This window comes from Babylonia areolata, chromosome 8, assembly GCF_041734735.1.
Source record: "Babylonia areolata isolate BAREFJ2019XMU chromosome 8, ASM4173473v1, whole genome shotgun sequence".
In the NCBI taxonomy this organism is placed as follows: Eukaryota; Metazoa; Mollusca; class Gastropoda; order Neogastropoda; family Buccinidae; genus Babylonia; species Babylonia areolata.
This window is the reverse complement of record NC_134883.1, coordinates 19,712,723-19,736,026: the sequence shown is the minus strand read 5'-3', so window position 1 is coordinate 19,736,026 and position 23,304 is coordinate 19,712,723. Positions and strand designations below refer to the sequence as shown.

Genomic DNA, 23,304 nt, shown 5'->3' with positions numbered 1-23,304 from the left:
GGGCCTGACAGGGTGACTTTAGTGTTGTGATATCATTCATGGGGCCTGACAGGGTGACTTTAGTGTTGTGACATCATTCATGGGGCCTGACAGGGTGACTTTAGTGTTGTGATATCATTCATGGGGCCTGACAGGGTGACTTTAGTGTTATGATGTCATTCATGGGGCCTGACAGGGTGACTTTAGTGTTGTGACGTCATTCATGGGGCCTGACAGGGTGACTTTAGTGCTGTGATGTCATTCATGGGGCCTGACAGGGTGACTTTAGTGTTGTGATGTCATTCAAGGGGCGTGACAGGGTGACTTTAGTGTTGTGACGTCATTCATGGGGCCTGACAGGGTGACTTTAGTGCTGTGACATCATTCATGGGGCCTGACAGGGTGACTTTAGTGTTGTGATGTCATTCATGGGGCCTGACAGGGTGACTTTAGTGCTGTGACGTCATTCATGGGGCCTGACAGGGTGACTTCAGTGTTGTGATGTCATTCATGGGGCCTGACAGGGTGATTTTAGTGCTGTGACATCATTCATGGGGCCTGACAGGGTGACTTTAGTGTTGTGACGTCATACTGATAAAGCCACCCTTCCTACCAGTCTTTTCACCAGCTCAATTACATGTACCTCTAATTTTAATGGTCTTTTCACATGTTGAATAACATGTATCTAATTTTAAAAGTCTTTTTGCATGCTCACTTACATGTACCTCTGATTTTAATGGTCTTTTCACCTGCTCAATTACATGTACCTCTGATTTTAAAGGTCTTTTCACCTGCTCAATTATAAGTAACCCTATTTTTAATGGTCTTTTCACCTGCTCAGTTACATGCATCTCTGATTTTTAAGGTTTTTTCACTGTATCTCTGATTTTAAAGGTCTTTTCTCCTGCTAAATTACATGTATCTCTTATTCTAAAGACAAATGTTTACATCGTGGGATAAAAACACAAACCCTAATATACTTATCACTGAATACCAAACACCTCTACAATATGTATACTAATAAAATTTCCACCACATGAATTTTTACAAACAAAAACTACACATAATAAAATTTACTTCAAACTTAAGTTTGGCAAACAAAACATGAAAATACATGATACTAAATCCAGATACTAAAAGCAATACCATAAAGTGAAAGAACATGATACAAAATCCAGATACTTAAAAGCAATACCATAAAGTGAAAGAACACGATACAAAATCCAGATATTTAAAGCAATACCATGAAAACAGTATACATCAAAAGAAGAAAAGATCCACTGTCCCAAACAACACGAGTTCCACTTGACCTCCTGAGAAAGAACAGATATCAGAAGGGCTGTGAATGTCAACATCATGACACATGGCCATCAGACGGGCTGTGAATGTCAACATGACACATGGCCATCAGACGGGCTGTGAATGTCAACATCATGACACATGGCCATCAGACGGGCTGTGAATGTCAACATGACACATGGTCATCAGACATCAGAAGGACTGTCAATGTCAACATTACGCATAGCCATCAGACATCAGAAGGGCTGTGAATGTCAAAATGATGACACATGGCCATCAGACATCACAAGGGCTGTGAATGTCAACATTATGACACATGGCCATCAGAAGGGCTGTGAATGTCAACATGACGCATAGCCATCAGACATCAGAAGGGCTGTGAATGTCAAAATGATGACACATAGCCATCAGACATCACAAGGGCTGTGAATGTCAACATCATGACACATGGCCATCAGAAGGCCTGTGAGTGTCAACATGACACATGGCCACCAGAAGGGCTGTGAATGTCAACATCATGACACATGGCCATCAGAAGGGATGTGAATGTCAACATCATGACAAATGGCCATCAGTAGGGCTGTGAATGTCAACATGACACATGGCCATCAGACATCAGAAGGGCTGTGAATGTCAACATCATGACACATGGCCATCAGAAGGGCTGTGAATGTCAACATGACACATGGCCATCAGACATCAGAAGGGCTGTGAATGTCAACATCATGACACATGGCCACCAGAAGGGCTGTGAATGCCAACATGACACATGGCCACCAGAAGGGCTGTGAACATCATCGTCATGCATCTGTCAATGAGAATTCCACTGTAACAGGAGACTTACACAAGTTTGCTGTAACAACAATAAATAACAATAAACATGCACTGGAATGAACACAAAAGGGAAAAAAGGTTGTGAAAAAAAGGGGGGGAGGGAGATGTGGGTGGGGAACTGTATGCTGTCATCATGTCCAACATAAACCAGGACAGAACTGTATGCTGTCATGTCCAACATAAACCAGGACAGAACTGTATGCTGTCATCATGTCCAACATAAACCAGGACAGAACTGTATGGTGTCATCATATACCACATAAACCCAGTGTGCAGCCCACATGTACACCAGCAATGCTGGTTAGGAAATTTGAGCAAACCATGAACAGAAAATAACATGAAGCTGAAGCTGTGTTCTCAAGAAGTGGGGCAATATTCTCTCAATTCCTGTAGGGGGGGCGGCAAATAGCATCACAAGCCAAAAAATAATGTCACAAGTGAACATTTCATAGGAAGGGGAAAGGCCAAATTGATGTCACAAGTCAACATTTCATAGGGAGGGGAGGCCAAAATAATGTCACAAGTCAACATTTCATAGGGAGGGGAGGCCAAAATAATGTCACAAGTCAACATTTCATATGGAGGGGAGGCCAAAATAATGTTACAAGTCAACATTTCATAGGGAGGGGAGGCCAAAATAATGTCACAAGTCAACATTTCATATGGAGGGGAGGCCAAAATAATGTTACAAGTCAACATTTCATAGGGAGGGGAGGCCAAAATAATGTCACAAGTCAACATTTCATAGGGAGGGGAGGCCAAAATAATGTCACAAGTCAACATTTCATAGGGTAGAGAGGCCAAACTAATGTCACAAGTCAACATTTCATAGGGTAGAGAGGCCAAAATAATGTTACAAGTCAACATTTCATAGGGTAGAGAGGCCAAAATAATGTCACAAGTCAACATTTCATAGGGTAGAGAGGACAAAATAATGTCAAAAGTCAACATTTCATAGGGAGGGGAGGCCAAAATAATGTCACAAGTCAACATTTCATAGGGAGGGGAGGCCAAACTAATGTCACAAGTCAACATTTCATAGGGAGTGGAGGCCAAACTAATGTCACAAGTCAACATTTTATAGGGAGGGGAGGCCAAACTAATGTCACAAGTCAACATTTCATAGGGTAGAGAGGACAAAATAATGTCACAAGTCAACATTTCATAGGGAGGGGAGGCCAAAATAATTTCACAAGTCAACATGTCATAGGGAGGGGAGGCCAAAATAATTTCACAAGTCAACATGTCATAGGGAGGGGAGGCCAAACTAATGTCACAAGTCAACATTTCATAGGGCCAAAATAATGTCAAGTCAACATATCATAGGGAGGGGAGGCCAAACTAATGTCACAAGTCAACATTTCACAGGGAGGGGAGGCCAAACTAATGTCACAAGTCAACATTTTATAGGGAGGGGAGGCCAAACTAATGTCACAAGTCAACATTTCATAGGGTAGAGAGGACAAAATAATGTCACAAGTCAACATTTCATAGGGAGGGGAGGCCAAAATAATTTCACAAGTCAACATGTCATAGGGAGGGGAGGCCAAACTAATGTCACAAGTCAACATTTCACAGGGAGGGGAGGCCAAAATAATGTCAAGTCAACATATCATAGGGAGGGGAGGCCAAAACAATGTCACAAGTGAGCATTAAATTTTCAAAATTCCTGGACATGTCCACATTTCTGAGGAAGGGGAGACAAACAACATGAGAAGTGTTGATTTGACTTGCACACAAATCCACTCTGGGCCTGTCCCCTGACCAGGACTTGCAGATCACTTCAGGAGCCAGAACACTCAATCAAGCCCTTTAAAACAAAAAGACTGTGTACTTCTTGCAGTATGCACTGCAATGTCCAAAACAATCTATTTTTCATTTAAAAAAAAAACAACAACAACAACAAAAAGGTGAGAAAGAGCCCATTCAACAGGCCCACGCTGAACATAGTGCCAGACATGGTAAAAAAGTTGAAATACATGTCCCCACACATCATACACTACAATGGCTATGACAGACACAGCCCCTTAAGGACATTTTATACCATCAATAATTTCACATATGCATAAATAGCAGTCAACATTTTCCCATTATGTTCATCCCTGTGTGAAAGAAGAGAAGTGTTGAAGGGAGAGCACCATATGTTCATTCAACACAGCTCCACACTGACAGTGGGTGGGACGTCATGGGTCTGACTGCTGAACCTATGCCAAGGAGGACTGGACAGCACTTCAACATCATCATGTGCAAGTGTATGCAAGGAAATAGGCTGCTGCATGGAAACCTGTATCCACTGAATCAATGTGGCAAACTATTTCATGCCCAGTAGAAGAGAATGTGCTACTCCATGCCTAGCTGTCATACTATTTGTCTCACACTGAGTGCCACTATATTTACCTATATTCCCTGTCACAGGATTTGTGACACTTTGTCTCACACTGAGTGCCACTATATTTACCTATATTCCCTGTCACAGGATTTGTGACACTTTGTCTCACACTGAGTGCCACTATATTTACCTATATTCCCTGTCACAGGATTTGTGACACTTTGTCTCACACTGAGTGCCACTATATTTACCTATATTCCCTGTCACAGGATTTGTGACACCTTGTCTCACACTGAGTGCCACTATATTTACCTATATTCCCTGTCACAGGATTTGTGACACTGTCTCACACTGAGTGCCACTATATTTACCTATATTCTCTGTCACAGGATTTGTGACACTTTGTCTCACACTTAGTGCCACTATATTTACCTATATTCCCTGTCACAGGATTTGTGACACTTTGTCTCACACTGAGTGCCACTATATTTACCTATATTCCCTGTCACAGGATTTGTGACACTTTGTCTCACACTGAGTGCCACTATATTTACCTATATTCCCTGTCACAGGATTTGTGACACTTTGTCTCACACTGAGTGCCACTATATTTACCTATATTCCCTGTCACAGGATTTGTGACACCTTGTCTTACACTGAGTGCCACTATATTTACCTATATTCCCTGTCACAGGATTTGTGACACTGTCTCACACTGAGTGCCACTATATTTACCTATATTCTCTGTCACAGGATTTGTGACACTTTGTCTCACACTGAGTGCCACTATATTTACCTATATTCTCTGTCACAGGATTTGTGACACTTTGTCTCACACTTAGTGCCACTATATTTACCTATATTCCCTGTCACAGGATTTGTGACACCTTGTCTCACACTGAGTGCCACTATATTTACCTATATTCCCTGTCACAGGATTTGTGACACTGTCTCACACTGAGTGCCACAATATTTACCAATATTCCCTCTCATTAATTATACCTATTACAGGATAAGTAGTCTCACTTTTACTGCTACACCCCATCCCCTTCATCTAAGAGAGAACAGGAAGAAAATGCACTGAACATCAAATTCTGATTTTCTGCATGAGAAAGACCAACAACATAATATATTCAAACACAGTGGCTATTGCTCGGCTGATACTTATAACAGTAAATAAATAACTGTTGCAGTGTAGGTATGTAGAAGGATTTTCAACGTATCATTCTTTACATCCACATCACAATCCATCACATAACAAACCTGATTTTTTGACATGTAAGAAGTGAAATATTAAAAGTCATCAAAATGCACTTTTCCCATGGCATTACAGGACAAGACAGACAACACACACCCTGACAGACAACACACACCCTGACTGACACACAGACAACACACACCCTGACAGACATACAGACATCACACACACCCTGACAGACAACACACACCCTGACTGACACACAGACAACACACACCCTGACAGACACACAGACATCACACACACCCTGACAGACAACACACACCCTGACTGACACACAGACAACACACACCCTGACAGACACACAGACAACACACACCCTGACTGACACACAGACAACACACACCCTGACAGACACACAGACAACACACACCCTGACAGACACACAGACATCACACACACCCTGACTGACACACAGACATCACACACACCCTGACAGACACACAGACAACACACACCCTGACAGACACACAGACAACACACACCCTGACTGACACACAGACAACACACACCCTGACAGACACACAGACATCACACACACCCTGACAGACACACAGACATCACACACCCTGACAGACACACAGACATCACACACACCCTGACAGACACACAGACAACACACACCCTGACAGACACACAGAAAACACACACCCTGATAGACACACAGACAACACACACCCTGATAGACACACAGACAACACACACCCTGACAGACACACAGAAAACACACACCCTGATAGACACACAGACAACACACACCCTGATAGACACACAGACAACACACACCCTGACAGACACACAGACAACACACACCCTGATAGACACACAGACAACACACACCCTGACAGACAACACACATCCTGACAGACACACAGACAACACACACCCTGACTGACACACAGACAACACACACCCTGACAGACACACAGACAACACACAACCTCTACAGACACACACAACCCTGACAGACACAGACAACCCCTACAGAAACACAGACAACACACAACCCCTACAGACACACACAACCCTGACAGACACAGACAACACATAACCCCTACAGACACACACAACCCTGACAGACACAGACAACCCCTACAGACACACACAACCCTGACAGACACAGACAACACACAACCCCTACAGACACACACAACCCTGACAGACACACAGACAACACACAACCCCTACAGACACACACAACCCCTACAGACACACACAACCCTGACAGACACAGACAACACACAACCCCTACAGACACACAAGACAACTTCACAACCCTGACAGACAACACACACCCTGTCAGTCACATGATTCTTTCCTCACATGAATGAACTGTCACTGGGAGTAGAAAACTATATTACAATTCTTCATTTATGTTCATGCCTTCAGGTGTGTGTGTGTGTGTGTGTGTGTGTGTGTGTGTGTGTGTGTGTGTGTGTGTGTGACTGTGTGTGTGACTGTATTTTATGTGTGTTGGATTTACTGTCACGAAGAACAAAGCTGATACAGGCTGTCCACACAAACAATCCTTCCCTCTGTTGCTGGCCAGTGTGAAGGTCACAACAAGTCTGACTGTCCCTTCTTGCGGGCCTTGAGGTCAGAGGTCACACTAACACAGGACATGCCCTCACCCACTGACTGTCCCTTGTTGCGGGCCTTGAGGTCAGCGGTCAGACTGACACAGGACATGCTGTCAGCCACACTGATGCTGGGCTCCCTGTCAGCAGGGCTGGTGGTGGAGGGGGTGGAGGGAGAGGGGTCCTGGAAGGAGGCACGGATATCTGTAGCCTGGCGGAAGTAGGTGGGGATCTTGTCCAGGGGTTTGGGGTCCAGGTCCACCAGAGCCACTGACACCTTGTGCCAGCGTCCCCCAAACTGCAGCACGTTGTTGCCTCCCCTGCTGCCGCCAGTCTGCTCCACCTCTCTGCACACACCACTTCCTGTCACCATGGTAACCCTCATTTCCTGCGCACACCACTTCCTGTCCCCATGGTAACCCTCACTTCCTGCACACGCCACTTCCTGTCACTATGGTAACCCTCACTTCCTGCACACACCACTTCCTGTCCCCATGGTAACCCTCACTTCCTGCACACACGACTTCCTGTCCCCATGGTAACCATCACTTCATGCACACACCACTTCCTGACACCAGTCACAACACCACACTGACACCAGTCACAACACCACACTGATACCAGTCACAACACACTGACACCAGTCACAACAACACCACACTGACACCGGTCACAACACCACACTGACATCAGTCACAACAACACCACCACACTGACACCAGTCACAACAACAACACATTGACACCAGTCAAACAAAATGACACCAGTCACAACAACACACTGACACAAGTCAGAACTCCACCACACTGACACCAGTCACAACAACAACACCACACTGACACCAGTCACAACAACAACACCACACTGACACCAGTCACAACAACACCACACTGACACCAGTCACAACAACAACACCACACTGACACCAGCCACAACAACACCACACTGACACCAGTCACAACAACAACACCACACTGACACCAGTCACAACAACAACACCACACTGACACCAGTCACAACACCACACTGACATCAGTCACAACAACAACACACTGACACCAGTCACAACAACAACACCACACTGACACCAGTCACAACACCACACTGACATCAGTCACAACAACAACACACTGACACCAGTCACAACACCACCACCACACTGACACCAGTCCCAACAACAACACACTGACACCAGTCACAACACCACCACACTGACACCAGTCACAACACCACCACACTGACACCAGTCACAGCACACTGACACCAGTTATAACAACACCAGTCACAACAACAACACACTGACACCAGTCACAACAACAACACACTGACACCAGTCACAACAACAACACACTGACACCAGTCACAGCACACTGACACCAGTCACAGCACACTGACACCAGTCACAGCACACTGACACCAGTCACAACACACTGACACCAGTTACAACACCAGTCACAACAACAACACACTGACACCAGTCACAACAACACACTGATACCAGTCACAACAACAACACACTGACACCAGACACAACAACACACTGACACCAGACACAACACACTGACACCAGTCACAACAACAACACACTGACACCAGACACAACAAACTGACCTGTTGGTGAGGGGACGCACAGCCACCATGATGGAACAGTCCTGTAGAGTCTTGGACACCAGGAATCGTTTCACCTGAAGAAAAAACAAAGCACACACACAAGCACACACACATGCACACACAAACACGCATACATGTCCACATGTTCTGCCACATCAACATGCAAATACCACAGTATGCTAATCAGTTGTGTCAGACTATGACCATCACAGCAGCAGTGGAAGCAGGGACAATTTTGACAGGGACAACCCTTTTGTTGCCATGGGTTCTTTTATGTGCACTAAATGCAAGCTGCAAACGGGACCTCAGTTTATTGTCTCATCTAAATGATGCACCAGACTACCACTCATGGTCTAGAGGTGGGGGAGAAAATACTGGCGAATCTTGTATTCAAACCAGTGCGCTCAGATTCTCCTGCTTCCTATGCAGATAAGTTTACCTCTAGACCACATATCATTATAGTGCAACTCCTTGGTTCAGAAATTTCTACATTTCTAACTCCCCATCAGGATTGCTTGTACAAAAGCAGAGTGTCACAAACATTCCTTGAACTATTACTTTGAGGATCATTTACACATACTTTGAAGATATTATGAACATAACATTAAACAGCTTTAACTTTGCAAAATAATATTTTGAATCTACAGTCATCTAGAAATGAAACAGATTCCATTTTCATTTTCACCGTTGATTTCAACTTCTCTCAATATGAGAGTAACTGTGGCTGTGGCATGTCTAGTGTGTCTGTCTCCAACACGTAGGTGTGTGTCTGTCTCCAACAAGAACCAAGTCCAACAAATAGGTGTGTGTGTGTCTGTCTCCAACAGGTAGGTGTGTGTCTTTCTCCAACAGGTAGGTGTGTGTGCGTCTCCAACAGGTAGGTGTGTGTGTGTCTCCAACAGGTAGGTGTGTGTGTGTCTCTAACAGGTAGGTGTGTGTGTGTCTCCAACAGGTAGGTGTGTGTGTCTGTCTCAACAGGTAGGTGTGTGTGTCTCCAACAGGTAGGTGTGTGTGTATGTGTGTCTCCAACAGGTACGTGTGTGTGTATGTGTGTCTCCAACAAGGACAAGTCCAACAGGAAGGTGTGTGTGTGTGTGTGTCTCCAACAGGTACATGTGTGTGTGTGTGTGTGTGTCTCCAACAAAGGTCCAGGGAACAGGTGAGAACAAAGAAGGCACGCACCGTCTGCACCTTCCAGTCCAGAGAGGTGGGGTCCAGGGCATGGAAGGCAGCACTGTCCAGCAGCCAGTTGTGAGGAAAATGGCCATCAAACCCCCACTGCGACCTGTCACCACATCCGGTGTCACTCACATCTCTCATCTTGCATGGCACAGACAGCAAGACAGAATGAACAACACTTGTCTTTCCAATGTTCATCACCTTCCATTTACAACAAAATATATTTCTGGTTAACTCAAGTCATATCACGAAAAATTAATCTTTTTTTTTTTTCATGTTCAATTGTTTCCCAACAGAGATTTCATGGCTATCATTACAACTGTTTGGAAACACACAAACAATGTACAGCAATCTGCCTGAGAAAGCAACATCCTGCACTCATTATAAAGTCACAGCATTCAGTTCTCTTCAGCTTTACCACTGTCAGAGTTTTGTGGAACCACTTTTCCACAGCATCAATCACTGGATACGAAAGGTGACTGTAATCATCATGGCCATCAACATCACATGACAAAAGATGATTTTTTTCATCTGACCACAACATTTTCTGTATGTGCCTAACAACCTAGCAAAATGCACTTGGTCATCACAAACTCCTCTAAATACATAGCAGTAGCCAGGAGTGTGCATGCCCCAAGTGATAGAAGGTGTAACCATGTGAAAGACGATATTCCCAGTGAGGGTGAATGGGTGACGTACCAGAGGGAGGGGTGGTTGTTTAGGTGTGTCATGAGGTTCAGATACAGAGGGTAGACCCCAGTGAGGGTGGGTGGGTGATGTACCAGAGGGAGGGGTGGTTGTTTAGGTGTGTCATGAGATTCAGATAGAGGGTAGACCCCAGTGAGGGTGGGTGGGTGACGTACCAGAGGGAGGGCTGGTTGTTCAGGTGTGTCATGAGGTGCAGGTACATAGGGTACACGCCCATTACGTCCATATCATCCAGCAGCTGGGCAGCATACACACGCTCCAGGACACAGCCCTCCGGCAGCCACTGACAGGCACCTGCACGATGCACTGACTGTATGTCACCTGCACATGTCATGTCACTTACAGTCTGACACCTGCACACCGCACTGACTGTATGTCACCTGCAAACGGCACTGACTGATTCACACCTGCACAAGGCACTATCTGTCTGACACCTGCACATGCCACTGACTGACAGACACCTGCACATGTCACTTACTGACAGACACCTGCACATGTCACTGACACCTGCACATGTCACTGACTGACACCTGCACATACCATATCACTGACTGTCAGACACCTGCATGTGTCACTGACTATCAGACACCTGCACATCATGTGACTGACTGACACCTGCACATATCACGAACTGACTGACACCTGCACATGTCACTGTCTGACATCTGCACGTCACTGACTTACACGTCTTCAAGTTATCATCCCTATGTCGTAAAAGTTGTAATATGCAGGAATCTTCATTCAAGTTCATCGCTCTGAGGGCCAAGAATTGAAGGCAAATGTTGATGGAACTGTGAAATGTCTGGGATGTTCCAGCACTATAATACACTATGTAATACTTACATATCTCTCTATATATCTATATGGGTACACTGACTGTGGCCATGCTTGGTGTACATGAAGGAAGAGCTCTGGCAGCGCTGCAAGGTGGGCGACCTGGTCAGGTCAGAGTGAGGCTGGTGGTCGTCCGGGGAGACCGACATCAGCAGGATTTCTATCACCATGTCCAGGAACAGGTTCACCGCCCTGTCAACAACAGTGTCAACACCCTGTCAACAACAGTGTCAACACATGTCAACAACAGCCTCAACATCCTGTCAACAACAGTCTCAACATCCTGTCAACAACAGTGTCAACAACACAGTGTAACCAACACAGTGTCACAAACAGTTTTTTTCACAGAAGGGTTGTTGAACCACTGATGGAGTCTCCCATCGGACAAACTGTGTGAAACTGAATGTAGATGCCCTGGTCAGTCTTGGAAGGCGTCAATCAGCATGGCAGAGAAGAGAATAGAGAACAGTGTGGGTGCCAGGACGCAGCCCTGCTTCACTCCATTTACCACAGGGAACGGATCCGACATGTCAGTATTTTCCTGTACTCTCGCCTGCATGCCATCGTGGAATGACGCAATCAGCTGGATTAGGCTCTCTGGGCAGCCAAACTTTAGGAGGATCTTCCAACAGACCACGGCGGTTCACTGTGTCGAAGGCCTTAGTCAGGTCTACAAAGACCATGTGGAGCTCCTTGTTCTGCTCACAGCACTTATCTTGCATCTGGTGTACGGCAAACACCATGTCACATGTTCCCCTGCCTAAGCGGAAGCCGCACTGTGCTTCAGGGATGACTGTGTTGGAGACATGGTCAACCAGTCTGTTCAGTATGATGCGGGCGAAGATCTTGCCGACGATGCAGAGGAGAGAGATTCCACGCTGTTTTTCTTCACTGAAGGGTTGTTGAACCACTAGTGTAGTATATATCACCAACCTGTTTTTCTTCACAGAAAGGATGTTGAACCACTAGTGTAGTATATATCACCTACCTGTTTTTCTTCACAGAAGGGATGTAGTGTAGTATATATCACCTACCTGTTTTTCTTCACAGAAGGGTTGTTGAACCACTCATGTAGTATGTCTTCTAGGTCTTCTCTCCGTTCAGAACTGTACACATTTTCTCCATCCTGAAAAGTCACAGCCACGAGTCCATTTACATGTATCTGCTGACATCTTGTTTTGTGTGTTCAAAGTGTATCTATCATTACTGCTGTCAGTCAGGAACTGTGCTCAGTGTGCTCAAAGTGTATCTATCATACTGTTACCGCCATCAGTGAGCAACTGTGCTCAGTGTGCTCAAAGTGTATCCATCATACTGTTACCACTGTCAGTCAGGAACTGTGCTCAGTGTGCTCACAGTGTATCTATCATACTGTTACCGCCATCAGTGAGCAACTGTGCTCAGTGTGCTCACAGTGTATCTATCATACTGTTACCGCCATCAGTGAGCAACCGTGCTCAGTGTGTTCAAAGTGTATCTATCATACTGTTGTTCATACAGTTGTTCAATGAATATCTGTTACAACTGTGCTCAGTGTGTTCAAAGTGTATCTATCATACTGTTGTTCATACAGTTGTTCAATGAATATCTGTTACAACTGTGCTCAGTGTGTTCAAAGTATATGTTACACTGTTACTGCTGTCAAACAGCAACTGTGCTCAGTGTATTCAATGGATATCTGTTACACTGTGCTAGGCGTGTTCAATGGGTATCTGTACACTGTGCTCAGTGTGTTCAATGGATATGTCACACTGTGCTCAGTGTGTTCAATGGATATCTGTTACAACTGTGCTCAGCGAGTTCAATGGATATCTGTTACACTGTGCTCAGTGTGTTCAATGGATATCTGTTACAACTGTGCTCAGCAAGTTCAATGGATATCTGTTACACTGTGTTCAGTGTGTTCAATGGATATCTGTCACACTGTGCTCAGTGTGTTCAATAGATATCTGTTACAACTGTGCTCAGTGTGTTCAATGGATATCTGTTACAGTGTGCTCAGTGTGTTCAATGGATACCTGTCAAACTGCTCAGTGTGTTCAATGGATATCTGTTACACTGTGCTCAGTGTGTTCAATGGATATCTGTCACACTGTGCTCAGTGTGTACAATGTTCAATGGATATCTGTTACACTATGCCCTTGTGTTCAATGGGTATCTGTTACAGTGTGCTCAGTGTGTTCAATGGATATCTGTCACACTCTTATCCTTTCCTTTCCATCATCATAATCATTATCATCACCATTCATTATTCCATCACTGTAGTAATAGCAATAATTATATGGATAAATGAATGAATATGAAACCAGTCTGGAGGGAAAATATGACAATAATATAAAAGCCAATGAACTGACCACAGAAACAAATTAGCAACAAATACGATAAGTTATGATCACACATACCCTCCATAACTTGAAGTTATTCTGTGGTGTTTTGATCAAAGACTGCAATGCATGTTTCATTCGTTCCTGGTTTCTGTAAAAAACAAAAACAAACACAACATTTATATGCAACATCATAATCAAACTGAATATGAATATTCATGAACACATGAAACATGTGAATTAACCCCTAGGCTGCCAATATGATGAGATAACTCGTCAGCGCAAGCATGTATGCTTCGCTGCCACAGTGACGAGATAACTTGTCATCAAAATATTCAGACTTTTCCCTACTTTACATTGAGTTTGCTGACAAAAATACTGGTAACTTTAGTTTGGAGAATCTTTCTAGATTTTATTCATAGCTGGTATAACTTGAAGACCTCAGAATACAGACCACTCACTGTCAACACAGAACACAAAGTGAGACCCGGTTTAATTAATTTGAAGACCTTAAAATACAGACCACACACCACTCACTGTCAACACAGACCACAAAATAAAACTTGAAGACTGTAAAATGCCCAGATAAATCTGACAATGCTTGGTGATCCGTGCTTAACATTTAAACTGCAGGCCACACATTGTGTGCAAGGTGAGCAGGGCTGCAGTTTGTTTTCTCCAAACATTCTGCTGAAAAATAGTTGGTACTGATCAAATATTCAATTTCTAAATTTCATGTTTCCCATGATCCAGAGAATTGATGCTGCACATACACACAGTCACACACAGACATACACACACACAGTCACACACACAGTTACACACACACAGTCACACACACAGAGACTAACCCTGAGAAAAGATCCAGAGGACAGTAGTTACTTGTCTCTGGCCATTGTCCTGACTGACACTGAAACAAAAGAACAAATGAATCACCTTAAATTTGCACACAGTCTGTCAGCACAGACCATACCACTCACTGACTCAGTCATTCATATCCCTTATCTTTCACTTCCTTTCATGCATGATAAATGCTTTTACCAAGTACAAGTGATTTTATCAACTGCATGGCCTAACTCATTCATATCCTTTCACTTCCTGTCATGTATGATCAATGCTTTTAGTTTTATCAACCAGGTAACTTATCAGAACAAGTGATTTGATCCATTCTGTTTTTAAAAACAAACATTTTTTTTTACCTTCAAATGCTGGTGCATACAAAACTTGCAGACACCGGAGCTTTCAGAGATTTCATCAGAGTAGTCAGAAGAGATGAAGGCTTTCTTTGGCTGAAACAAAACAAAACAAAACAAAAAATAAATAACCCAGTAGATTTCCTTTATCTGTCAAATCTGTTACCTTGAGTTACACAGAGTAAGCTCTATTCAGCACTTTCTGTCCCAGGATGCAACAAAAACACTTGTCTGTTCCCTGGTCCTATCTAGTCGGACTACTTACTTGCTGGAGGTCTCTGCTACTTGTTATCAAGACTTCGGAGCAAAGAGTCCAAAACTGCTTACCTTACCTTCTCCCAAATTTGCTCATGTCACTCCTCTTCTTCATTCTCTCTACTGGTTAACTATTGAGAAAAGAACAGATTACAAACTCTCTGTCCTGTGCTACAAATTTATGAATGGCATGACTCCTTATTTTTCTGAGCTTCTGCATTACCACTCTCCATCTCTGGTCATCAGGTGATGACCATCTCTTCCATCTTAAAGAACCAGATCATACGGAAAACGCACTCTCTCTTTCCAGGTTTCTTCTTCGTGGAACTCACTCCCGTTTCCTGTCCGCCATGCTGCTTCTAGCCCTTCTTTCAAAACCTCTTTGGGCACTCATTTATTTCCAGCCATTCAAATCAGTAACTAATTTCTTGTGTTCACTTTAATGTTTTATCTTAATTCTTATACTATTATTGTTACTATTTCTAAACATGCACATGTTCATATACTTTGAGTGGCCAAAGTGTGTGTGTGTGTGTGTGTGTGTGTGTGTGTGTGTGTGTGTGTGTGTGAGTGAGTGTGTGTGTGTGTGTACATCTTGTGTGGAGTGGGTGTGGGTTTGTTGGTTGGGGTTGGAGTGGGAGGATTTAAGAGTGCAGGTGTACTGTGTGTGTTTTTAGTATGCAAATGTCATTCTGCTTTTCATTGCAAACGCCAAGGGCTTACGTATCACTGGAATTGGCGTACCAAATGTCCTCTTATCATTATCATACTGATGGTGACATAACCTGTCTGCTCACCCTGATGTCAGTACTGATGGTGACACTTTGATGTCAATACTGATGGTGACTGATGTCAATACTGATGGTGACACCTTGATGTCAATACTGATGGTGACACCTTGATGTCAATACTGATGGTGACATCTTGATGTCAATACTGATGGTGACTGGCTTCAATACTGATGGTGACACCTTGGTATCAATACTGATGGTGACTGACATCAATACTGATGGTGACACCTTGATGTCAATACTGATGGTGACTGATGTCAATACTGATGACACCTTGATGTCAATACTGATGGTGACACCTTGATGTCAATACTGATGGTGACTGATGTCAATACTGATGACACCTTGATGTCAATACTGATGGTGACACTTTGATGTCAATACTGATGGTGACACCTTGATGTCAATACTGATGGTGACACCTTGATGTCAATACTGATAGACACAGGACATGTCTGCTCACCTTGATCTCTATACTGATGGTGACAGGAGGACATGAGTCGTTCCTGACACTCTTGCTGTCTGACACAAAGCAGAAGTCTGGCAGCACCAGAGCTGACAGCGATTCCTCGTCCACCCGGTCTCCTGTCTTCTTCAGTCGCCGAGCTGTAACATCCACAGCATGGATGCAGTGAAACAGTTCTCCCTCTGCTTATCAAAGCTATGCACAGGATACAGAATATATCTGCAAACACTAAAATATCCAACTTAGACTACAACTGCTAAGCAGACTTTATTTCAATGTATACAATGTATTCATTTTTCTTCTTGCCCCTCTCCCCCAACCGAAGTGCATGGTTCTAGTAACCAGGCAAGGGTACAGTGAGAGGCACAGTTCATGTTCATCATGAACATAAATTCTAGGACTGTACAGTCACAAATATCTATTTTGCACAACAATACAGTTTTCACATGATCATCACTTTCTAAATGATACGATATCAATGAACTGAGAGGAACAGCAATGAAACTGAGCATTAACCAGTTCAGTGCCAGAGAATTTGAAAAGAAAAAAAAGTGCTCTCCCCCTGCCAGTACGGCAAATACAGGATCCTGTGTTATTTAAATGAATGACAGCATTATTGAGGAGAGTGAAAATGCATCATGTATACTTTGTAGTCAGTCTGAAGATGGTCAAGGTGTTGGTCAGTGAAAGACAACAGATGGCGGAGAACAAATTTCCCAAAGCATTTCATTATTTTTGAAGTTGGGGCAACAGGATGGTAATCATTCATGGGGTTCTTTTTCTTGGGGATGAGACAGGTAATATAGTTTTATCAGATGTTGTGGACAGAGCAGTTCTTAAGACCAGTTGTGTTTACAAAATATATCACTGGGCCAAAAATAACACACTCATACTGACCATATCAAATATTATAATTAACACTAATTAGTCATACAACTATGACACAGCATATACTAACTGTACACCAATACATAGCAAACAGTAGTTGTCATCACACATTCATCATGTCACCACTTCAACAAAGGTACATGCCTTTGGGCACAAGTATCTGCATCAAAACTAGCCTCTAACTGCTTGTGCAACACAGTACATTTAACACAAGTATGTATTCATCATATAAAGGATAAATATACCCCCCCTGCACACACCTTACAGAAAGCACACAGGTCACAGTCTGTAAAACATAAATGGTGTCTCTATTCCTACACTGTGCAGACTGTGAACTGAAGGAGAGGTTGGAAAAGAGGTTCTGGGAGAATGCAGAAACTCTACTGCACATTCTATCTCCTGAACAACTGCTTGATAAACAATCCATGAACATGATAAAGGAGCTGGGTCACAGATACTGTTCATCTGCTGGGCACATTTTTCTGCTGCTAAGAATGAAAGGTTTGTAAGGATTCCACTTGCTTGTGTTTCCATTCACTGTTTGGAGTTCCATTTATTGAACGACAACAATTTCAACAAATTCAAGACTTGTTTTTAAAACTGGTGTACTTGTAGCTTAACAGCTTATATATATATATATATATATATATATATATATATATATATATATATAATATACCATATAAATATAAATGAGATATTGTTAATAAAGTTATTGTCTGATCTCTTTCAGTATTTATAACACCTCAAAACAAAATCTATTACATGTTATTTTCTGGACTTGACAAAATGACAGGGCATGTTCCAGATGCAAAGTGTGAAGTGAAAAGAGGAAATTGTACAACAACAAAAAAAAAAGGGAGAAAAAAGAGAAGAAAAAAAAAGATACCTGGTCGTTGACTGCTGACTTGCTTCACCACACTGGCCACAAACTGTTCATCCACAGTAATCAGTTTCTGGAAGAACAAGTGCATTCTTAGATATTTAATTAATGACATTCCTAGATATTTAATTAATGACATACAACACTACCTGCAGACATCCTCACATATATTGTGACACATGCTATGTGCGCGTGCACACACACACATACACAGAGGAACTTTTAGTACAATCACACATACAGTTGTAATATATATATATTGCAAAAAACATTTAAACCACAGACAGAGAAATGGTCACTATGTATTACAAACAATGAGCTTTATGGTTCACTCAGTTCACAACATATAAAATAATAAATTTGTTCAAATGTCTTGATGCAACTCCAGCTGTGGCATCTTGTGATCTGATCTTCAAACAGTCTGACTTAGTAATAGCTTTTTGAAATATTTAACATTTTGTGCCCTAAGCTGGTTCATAGCTGAAAATCACTTCCCAACACACACACCCTCTCCTCAAATATTCCAAACTGATAAAGTTCTAATTATTTACAAACGACTTTCACTCTTTCAAATAACCCCCTATCCTACAGCAATGAGACTGACATGGCAACAGTAGGGTCCAGTCAGTATGTGTGTCACTGTGTGAAATCAAACCTGGTATGTTTAATAATTCATCATGCATATAATTATATAAATGAGTGCATGATATTAATAATGATATCCCTGTTATATGCCTGACTCAGCATGCAGCCTAGAGCCTGATCACACAGTGCACTGTCTGCCACCTGTGCAATGACTGATGTGACACAGGATGTCAGTGCTGTCCCCTGTGTCAGCAGTGCTGAGTGGACTCTGGAACTTGACAGCTGACATGTACAGCACTACAGCCATCACAACAGACAGCTGACATGTACAGCACTACAGCCATCACAACAGACAGCTGACATGAACAGCACTACAGCCATCACAACAGACAGCTGACATGTAGAGCACTACCGCCATCACAACAGACAGCCGACATGAACAGCACTACAGCCATCACAACAGACAGCTGACATGTACAGCACTAGTTACAGCCATCACGACAGACAACTGACATGTACAGCGCTACAGCCATCACAACAGACAGCTGACATGTACAGCACTAGTTACAGCCATCACAACAGACAGCTGACATGTACAGCACTAGTTACAGCCATCACAACAGACAACTGACATGTACAGCACTAGTTACAGCCATCACAACAGACAGCTGACATGTACAGCACTACAGCCATCACAACAGACAGCTGATAATTACAGCACTAGTTACAACTAGTTACAGCCATCACAACAAACAGCTGACATGTACAGCACTACAGCCATCACAACAGACATCTGACATGTACAGCACTACAGCCATCACAACAGGGGGTGGACTCATTATTAATGTAAGGTTCAAAATGCCCAAATTGGCATCGACAAGGTCATTGTCCACTTCATTTCTCTCTTAGCTTGGACAAGGTGTGCAACAATCTTTGGTGACAATTGGATCCTCCCAAAATGACGGGATCAATGTGAACAAGGCCAGCACACACAAAGGGTTTTTACTATCTGTGGCCAGCATCATTATGCATGCAAGCTGGAGGCAGTTTCAGCTGGTGTCTTAGTGTTTGATTAAGCAGGACCTAATGTCTTCTGTCACTGCTGGACATGACAGCGTCTGCTTCTTTTCTGCCCATGCGGACGAGGTCATGCATCAATCCATTGCTCGATCTTCCCAAAGAAAACATTAAAGCATTTAAAGGCTTCCAAGGATAACAGATCTTTGGCTTTATTTTCTAGAACAATGACTAGAAGATGCAAAACAAAGAATATTCAAGTCTAAGAGTTTCAACGAAGAAACCACCATCAGTGAGACCGTGACTTTGAATATAGTGTTAGAAAACCCTCAATGATGCCTTTTAGTTCACATACACAAAGGCATGGAAATGTATGTAACACAAGCAAGCACACAGTCTTACCGGTATAACCACATAACTGGGAGACAAGAGAGGCTGCATGACCCATCGTGTGTAGCTGATGATTTGCTGGAGATCGCTGTGAATTGCCTGCACTTTGCCTTCGCTGTTGCCAGTCTCCATGAACAACCCAAACTTCTTTGTATAATGCCGTTTGATCAGACGATACACTTTTCTCTTCTGCAACGGCAACAAAATTGAGGAAACAATATTACTTTATTTGGTATGAAAACACTGTTTAAGTTTTAGTGACAAGCATTAGCCAGTTCCCACCCCAGGTCTGACTCAAAATATGACACAATGTTCCAGTTAAAAACAGATTTCATGAAACAGAATGCACATACTCTCAATCACACTGATAAATAGCAGCCTGAAAACAGTGAACAATTACTGGGGGTAAAAAAGAACCCCAAAACCCAAACATCAGTAAAGCCTTGCCCTCTCAAATACACAAATATACTTACTGGACAGCAATGAGCACTTCTCGCCTTATGTTCATTATTTTTCTTCAGTATCTAATGGTGTGTTTAACTCCAAATCCAATCCTCCATGTTCGTCTAAAAAGATCACATTTGACTGATAACTGATAGAATCACTTAACTGGTTTTTGTTTGTGCCCCCTTCACAATGACCTAATTTTGACAGTACTGAAACATGCAAACATACTTTTAGAACAGCTGCATTTAGAGGCAATCAAAACTTTTCTAGGGGTAGTTAATGGGATGTCATAAAAAAAAGTTGTGTAAGGAGTCTTGTCTTTGTACACCAACAGAAAGACGAAGATGGCATAACCTGATGATAAATCACCCGGGTTTGTATAATTTAAATCATCTAGTTCCCACTCCAGAATCCACTTCAAATTCTTATTCAAGACAGGGATTGGTTGATGCAGAGATATATTCATGTGGAGATCTATCAAAATGTTGCTGAATCCTCCTCTTGCATAATAATAAATAATAATGATGGTATTTATATAGCGCTGAATCTTGTGCAGAGACAAAACTGAGCGTTTTCACACCAGTCATTCACACGCATGCATAACTCTAAAACTGAAGAAACTGAAGACAAGGAAGAGGTAGGGGAGGGGGGCTATCTTGTGAAGAGGTGGGTTTTAAGGCCAGACTTGAAAGAGCTGAGTGTGGAGACCTGACGAAGCGAAAGAGGAAGTTCATTCCAAATACAAGGTCCAGAAACAGAGAAAGAACAGCATATATGTGTGTGTATGTGTGCATGTGTGTCTGCATGTTTTACATTTATTTGCTTATTTATCATCATTGTTGTCTTTTTAATTTTTTTATTTTATTTTATTTATTTGTTTTTTTGTTGTTTTTTTCTTTGGTACGCTTATAGTTGACTTCATCAAGTTTTTGTGCCTTATGAATATAATTAGTAGTAGTAGTACTTCTTTTTTAATTAATTTATTTTTTTGTTTTTTTTTTCTAATATTTTTTTTGTTTCTGTTTTTTTTGGGGGGGTTATTATCTTTTTTTATTATTATTTTTTTAATTTATTTATTTATTTTATTTCATTTAAAAAAAATTATTTATTATTTATTATCTTTTATTTTTTCTCAAGGCCTGACTACGCGCTGGGTTACGCTGCTGGTCAGGCATCTGTTTGGCAGATGTGGTGTAGCGTATATGGATTTGTCTGAATGCAGTGACGCCTCCTCGAGCTACTGATACTGATTGCTTCTCCGCCCCACCCTCCTCTCAAGGCCTGACTAAGCATGTTGGGTAAAGCTACTTAGCAGAAGTGGTGTTGTGTATACAGAACTGTCCAAACACAGTGACACCTCCTTCAGTTACTGAACTATTGTCCTTCCCTGACCACCATCCCCCAGTTGATGATCTTAGCTACCTCTTGCAGGTCTTAAACACAAAACGAAAAAGGACAGACTTTTTTTGTTTTGTTTTTCAGAAATACACATCGGCAAACCACAAATGTTAATGTGTTTGAAAGAAAGCTGTTCATTTTTCAGCAAATTTAATGACAGGGAGGGGAAAAAAATGGAAAAAAAAAGAAGAAAAAAAGAAAACAAAAAACAAACAAACCCTTGGACTGTCATTGTGTCCACTTCGAACTTCTTCCTGTGAATCCTGATTTTGGTGCTGATGTGCGGTCAAAGAGTAGTAATGTGTACATGACCTGTCACTATCAGTACCACTGCAATGAATCACTGTGGTCACTGAACAAATTGTGTGCTTCGTGATGTTATCACAAAGCGAAATCTGTGCTAAACTTCGGCGTGGATGGTCTGAATCATTCTTTTGTTTATCTACAAAAGAATTTGCAACGCACGTAAAATTTTTAAATTATCTTTGAATCAAATTAGCGTTTCCTCAGCTCCCGTCCCCTAACTTCCCTGCTTAACAAGCCCAACAGATCCTGGCAGTGATGAAGAACAGGCCATGACTCGGGGAGTGCTTCAGGAGTCAGCCTGATGGAAATAAAGATTAACTTGTTATCTCTGAGAACTTTAAGTAGGAAACAATATCGAAGGTAAGCATAAAAATGATATAATACTAATCATACATTTCTTTTTTCAAATAACACTCACCACTGAATCAGCAACGACAAGGGAACAATTTCCCTCTCCACGATATTGCCAATCCATGCCTGACTGTCTGCCTCCTTTCATTCCATTTTCTTCGCGACCACTGAACGTACCTCACTGACTGAAAACTACTAGGACAGTCGGGATTTGTCTCCCTTGCCATGTGACGATTTGAGCGCGCGCTGGCATTGCGTGCGTAGCCTACTGTCACGAACCTTGCAGCACGAAGAAAAAAAAAATCGTATAGGTGTCTGTGCCTTGCAGGTTGGGCCCCTGGCGTGTTGTTGCGGGGTTTGAGACTGTTTAACTGGGACCCAATAACCCCTTCCCACAGGTCC

At 42.6% G+C, this 23,304-nt stretch overlaps 1 protein-coding gene across 1 annotated transcript; it reads right to left on the bottom strand.

Moving 5' to 3' along the window:
• Window positions 1-7,109: 7,109 nt before the first annotated feature.
• On the bottom strand, window positions 7,110-23,069 carry LOC143285079 (inositol-pentakisphosphate 2-kinase-like). Its single transcript, XM_076592285.1, has 13 exons — window positions 22,970-23,069; window positions 20,413-20,589; window positions 18,415-18,481; window positions 16,635-16,777; window positions 15,132-15,221; window positions 14,784-14,842; window positions 14,011-14,083; window positions 12,643-12,734; window positions 11,652-11,800; window positions 10,930-11,068; window positions 10,070-10,172; window positions 8,888-8,961; window positions 7,110-7,623 (listed from the first exon to the last, which is right to left on the bottom strand). Exons 1-13 carry the CDS (start codon window positions 23,048-23,050, stop codon window positions 7,257-7,259), a joined length of 1,614 nt encoding a protein of 537 aa, XP_076448400.1. The 5' UTR covers window positions 23,051-23,069; the 3' UTR covers window positions 7,110-7,256.
• Window positions 23,070-23,304: the final 235 nt, after the last annotated feature.

Bases quoted from the DNA above. Each gene is read 5' to 3' on its own strand.
- LOC143285079 (XM_076592285.1), bottom strand. From the start codon at position 23,050: ATGAAAGGAGGCAGACAGTCAGGCATGGATTGGCAATATCGTGGAGAG. The intron at 16,778-18,414 runs GTATCTTTTTTT...TGGATGTTACAG, and splicing joins AGTCAGCAGTCAACGACCAG to CTCGGCGACTGAAGAAGACA. The intron at 7,624-8,887 runs GTCAGTTTGTTG...TGGTGTGTGCAG, and splicing joins GTGCGTCCCCTCACCAACAG to AGAGGTGGAGCAGACTGGCG.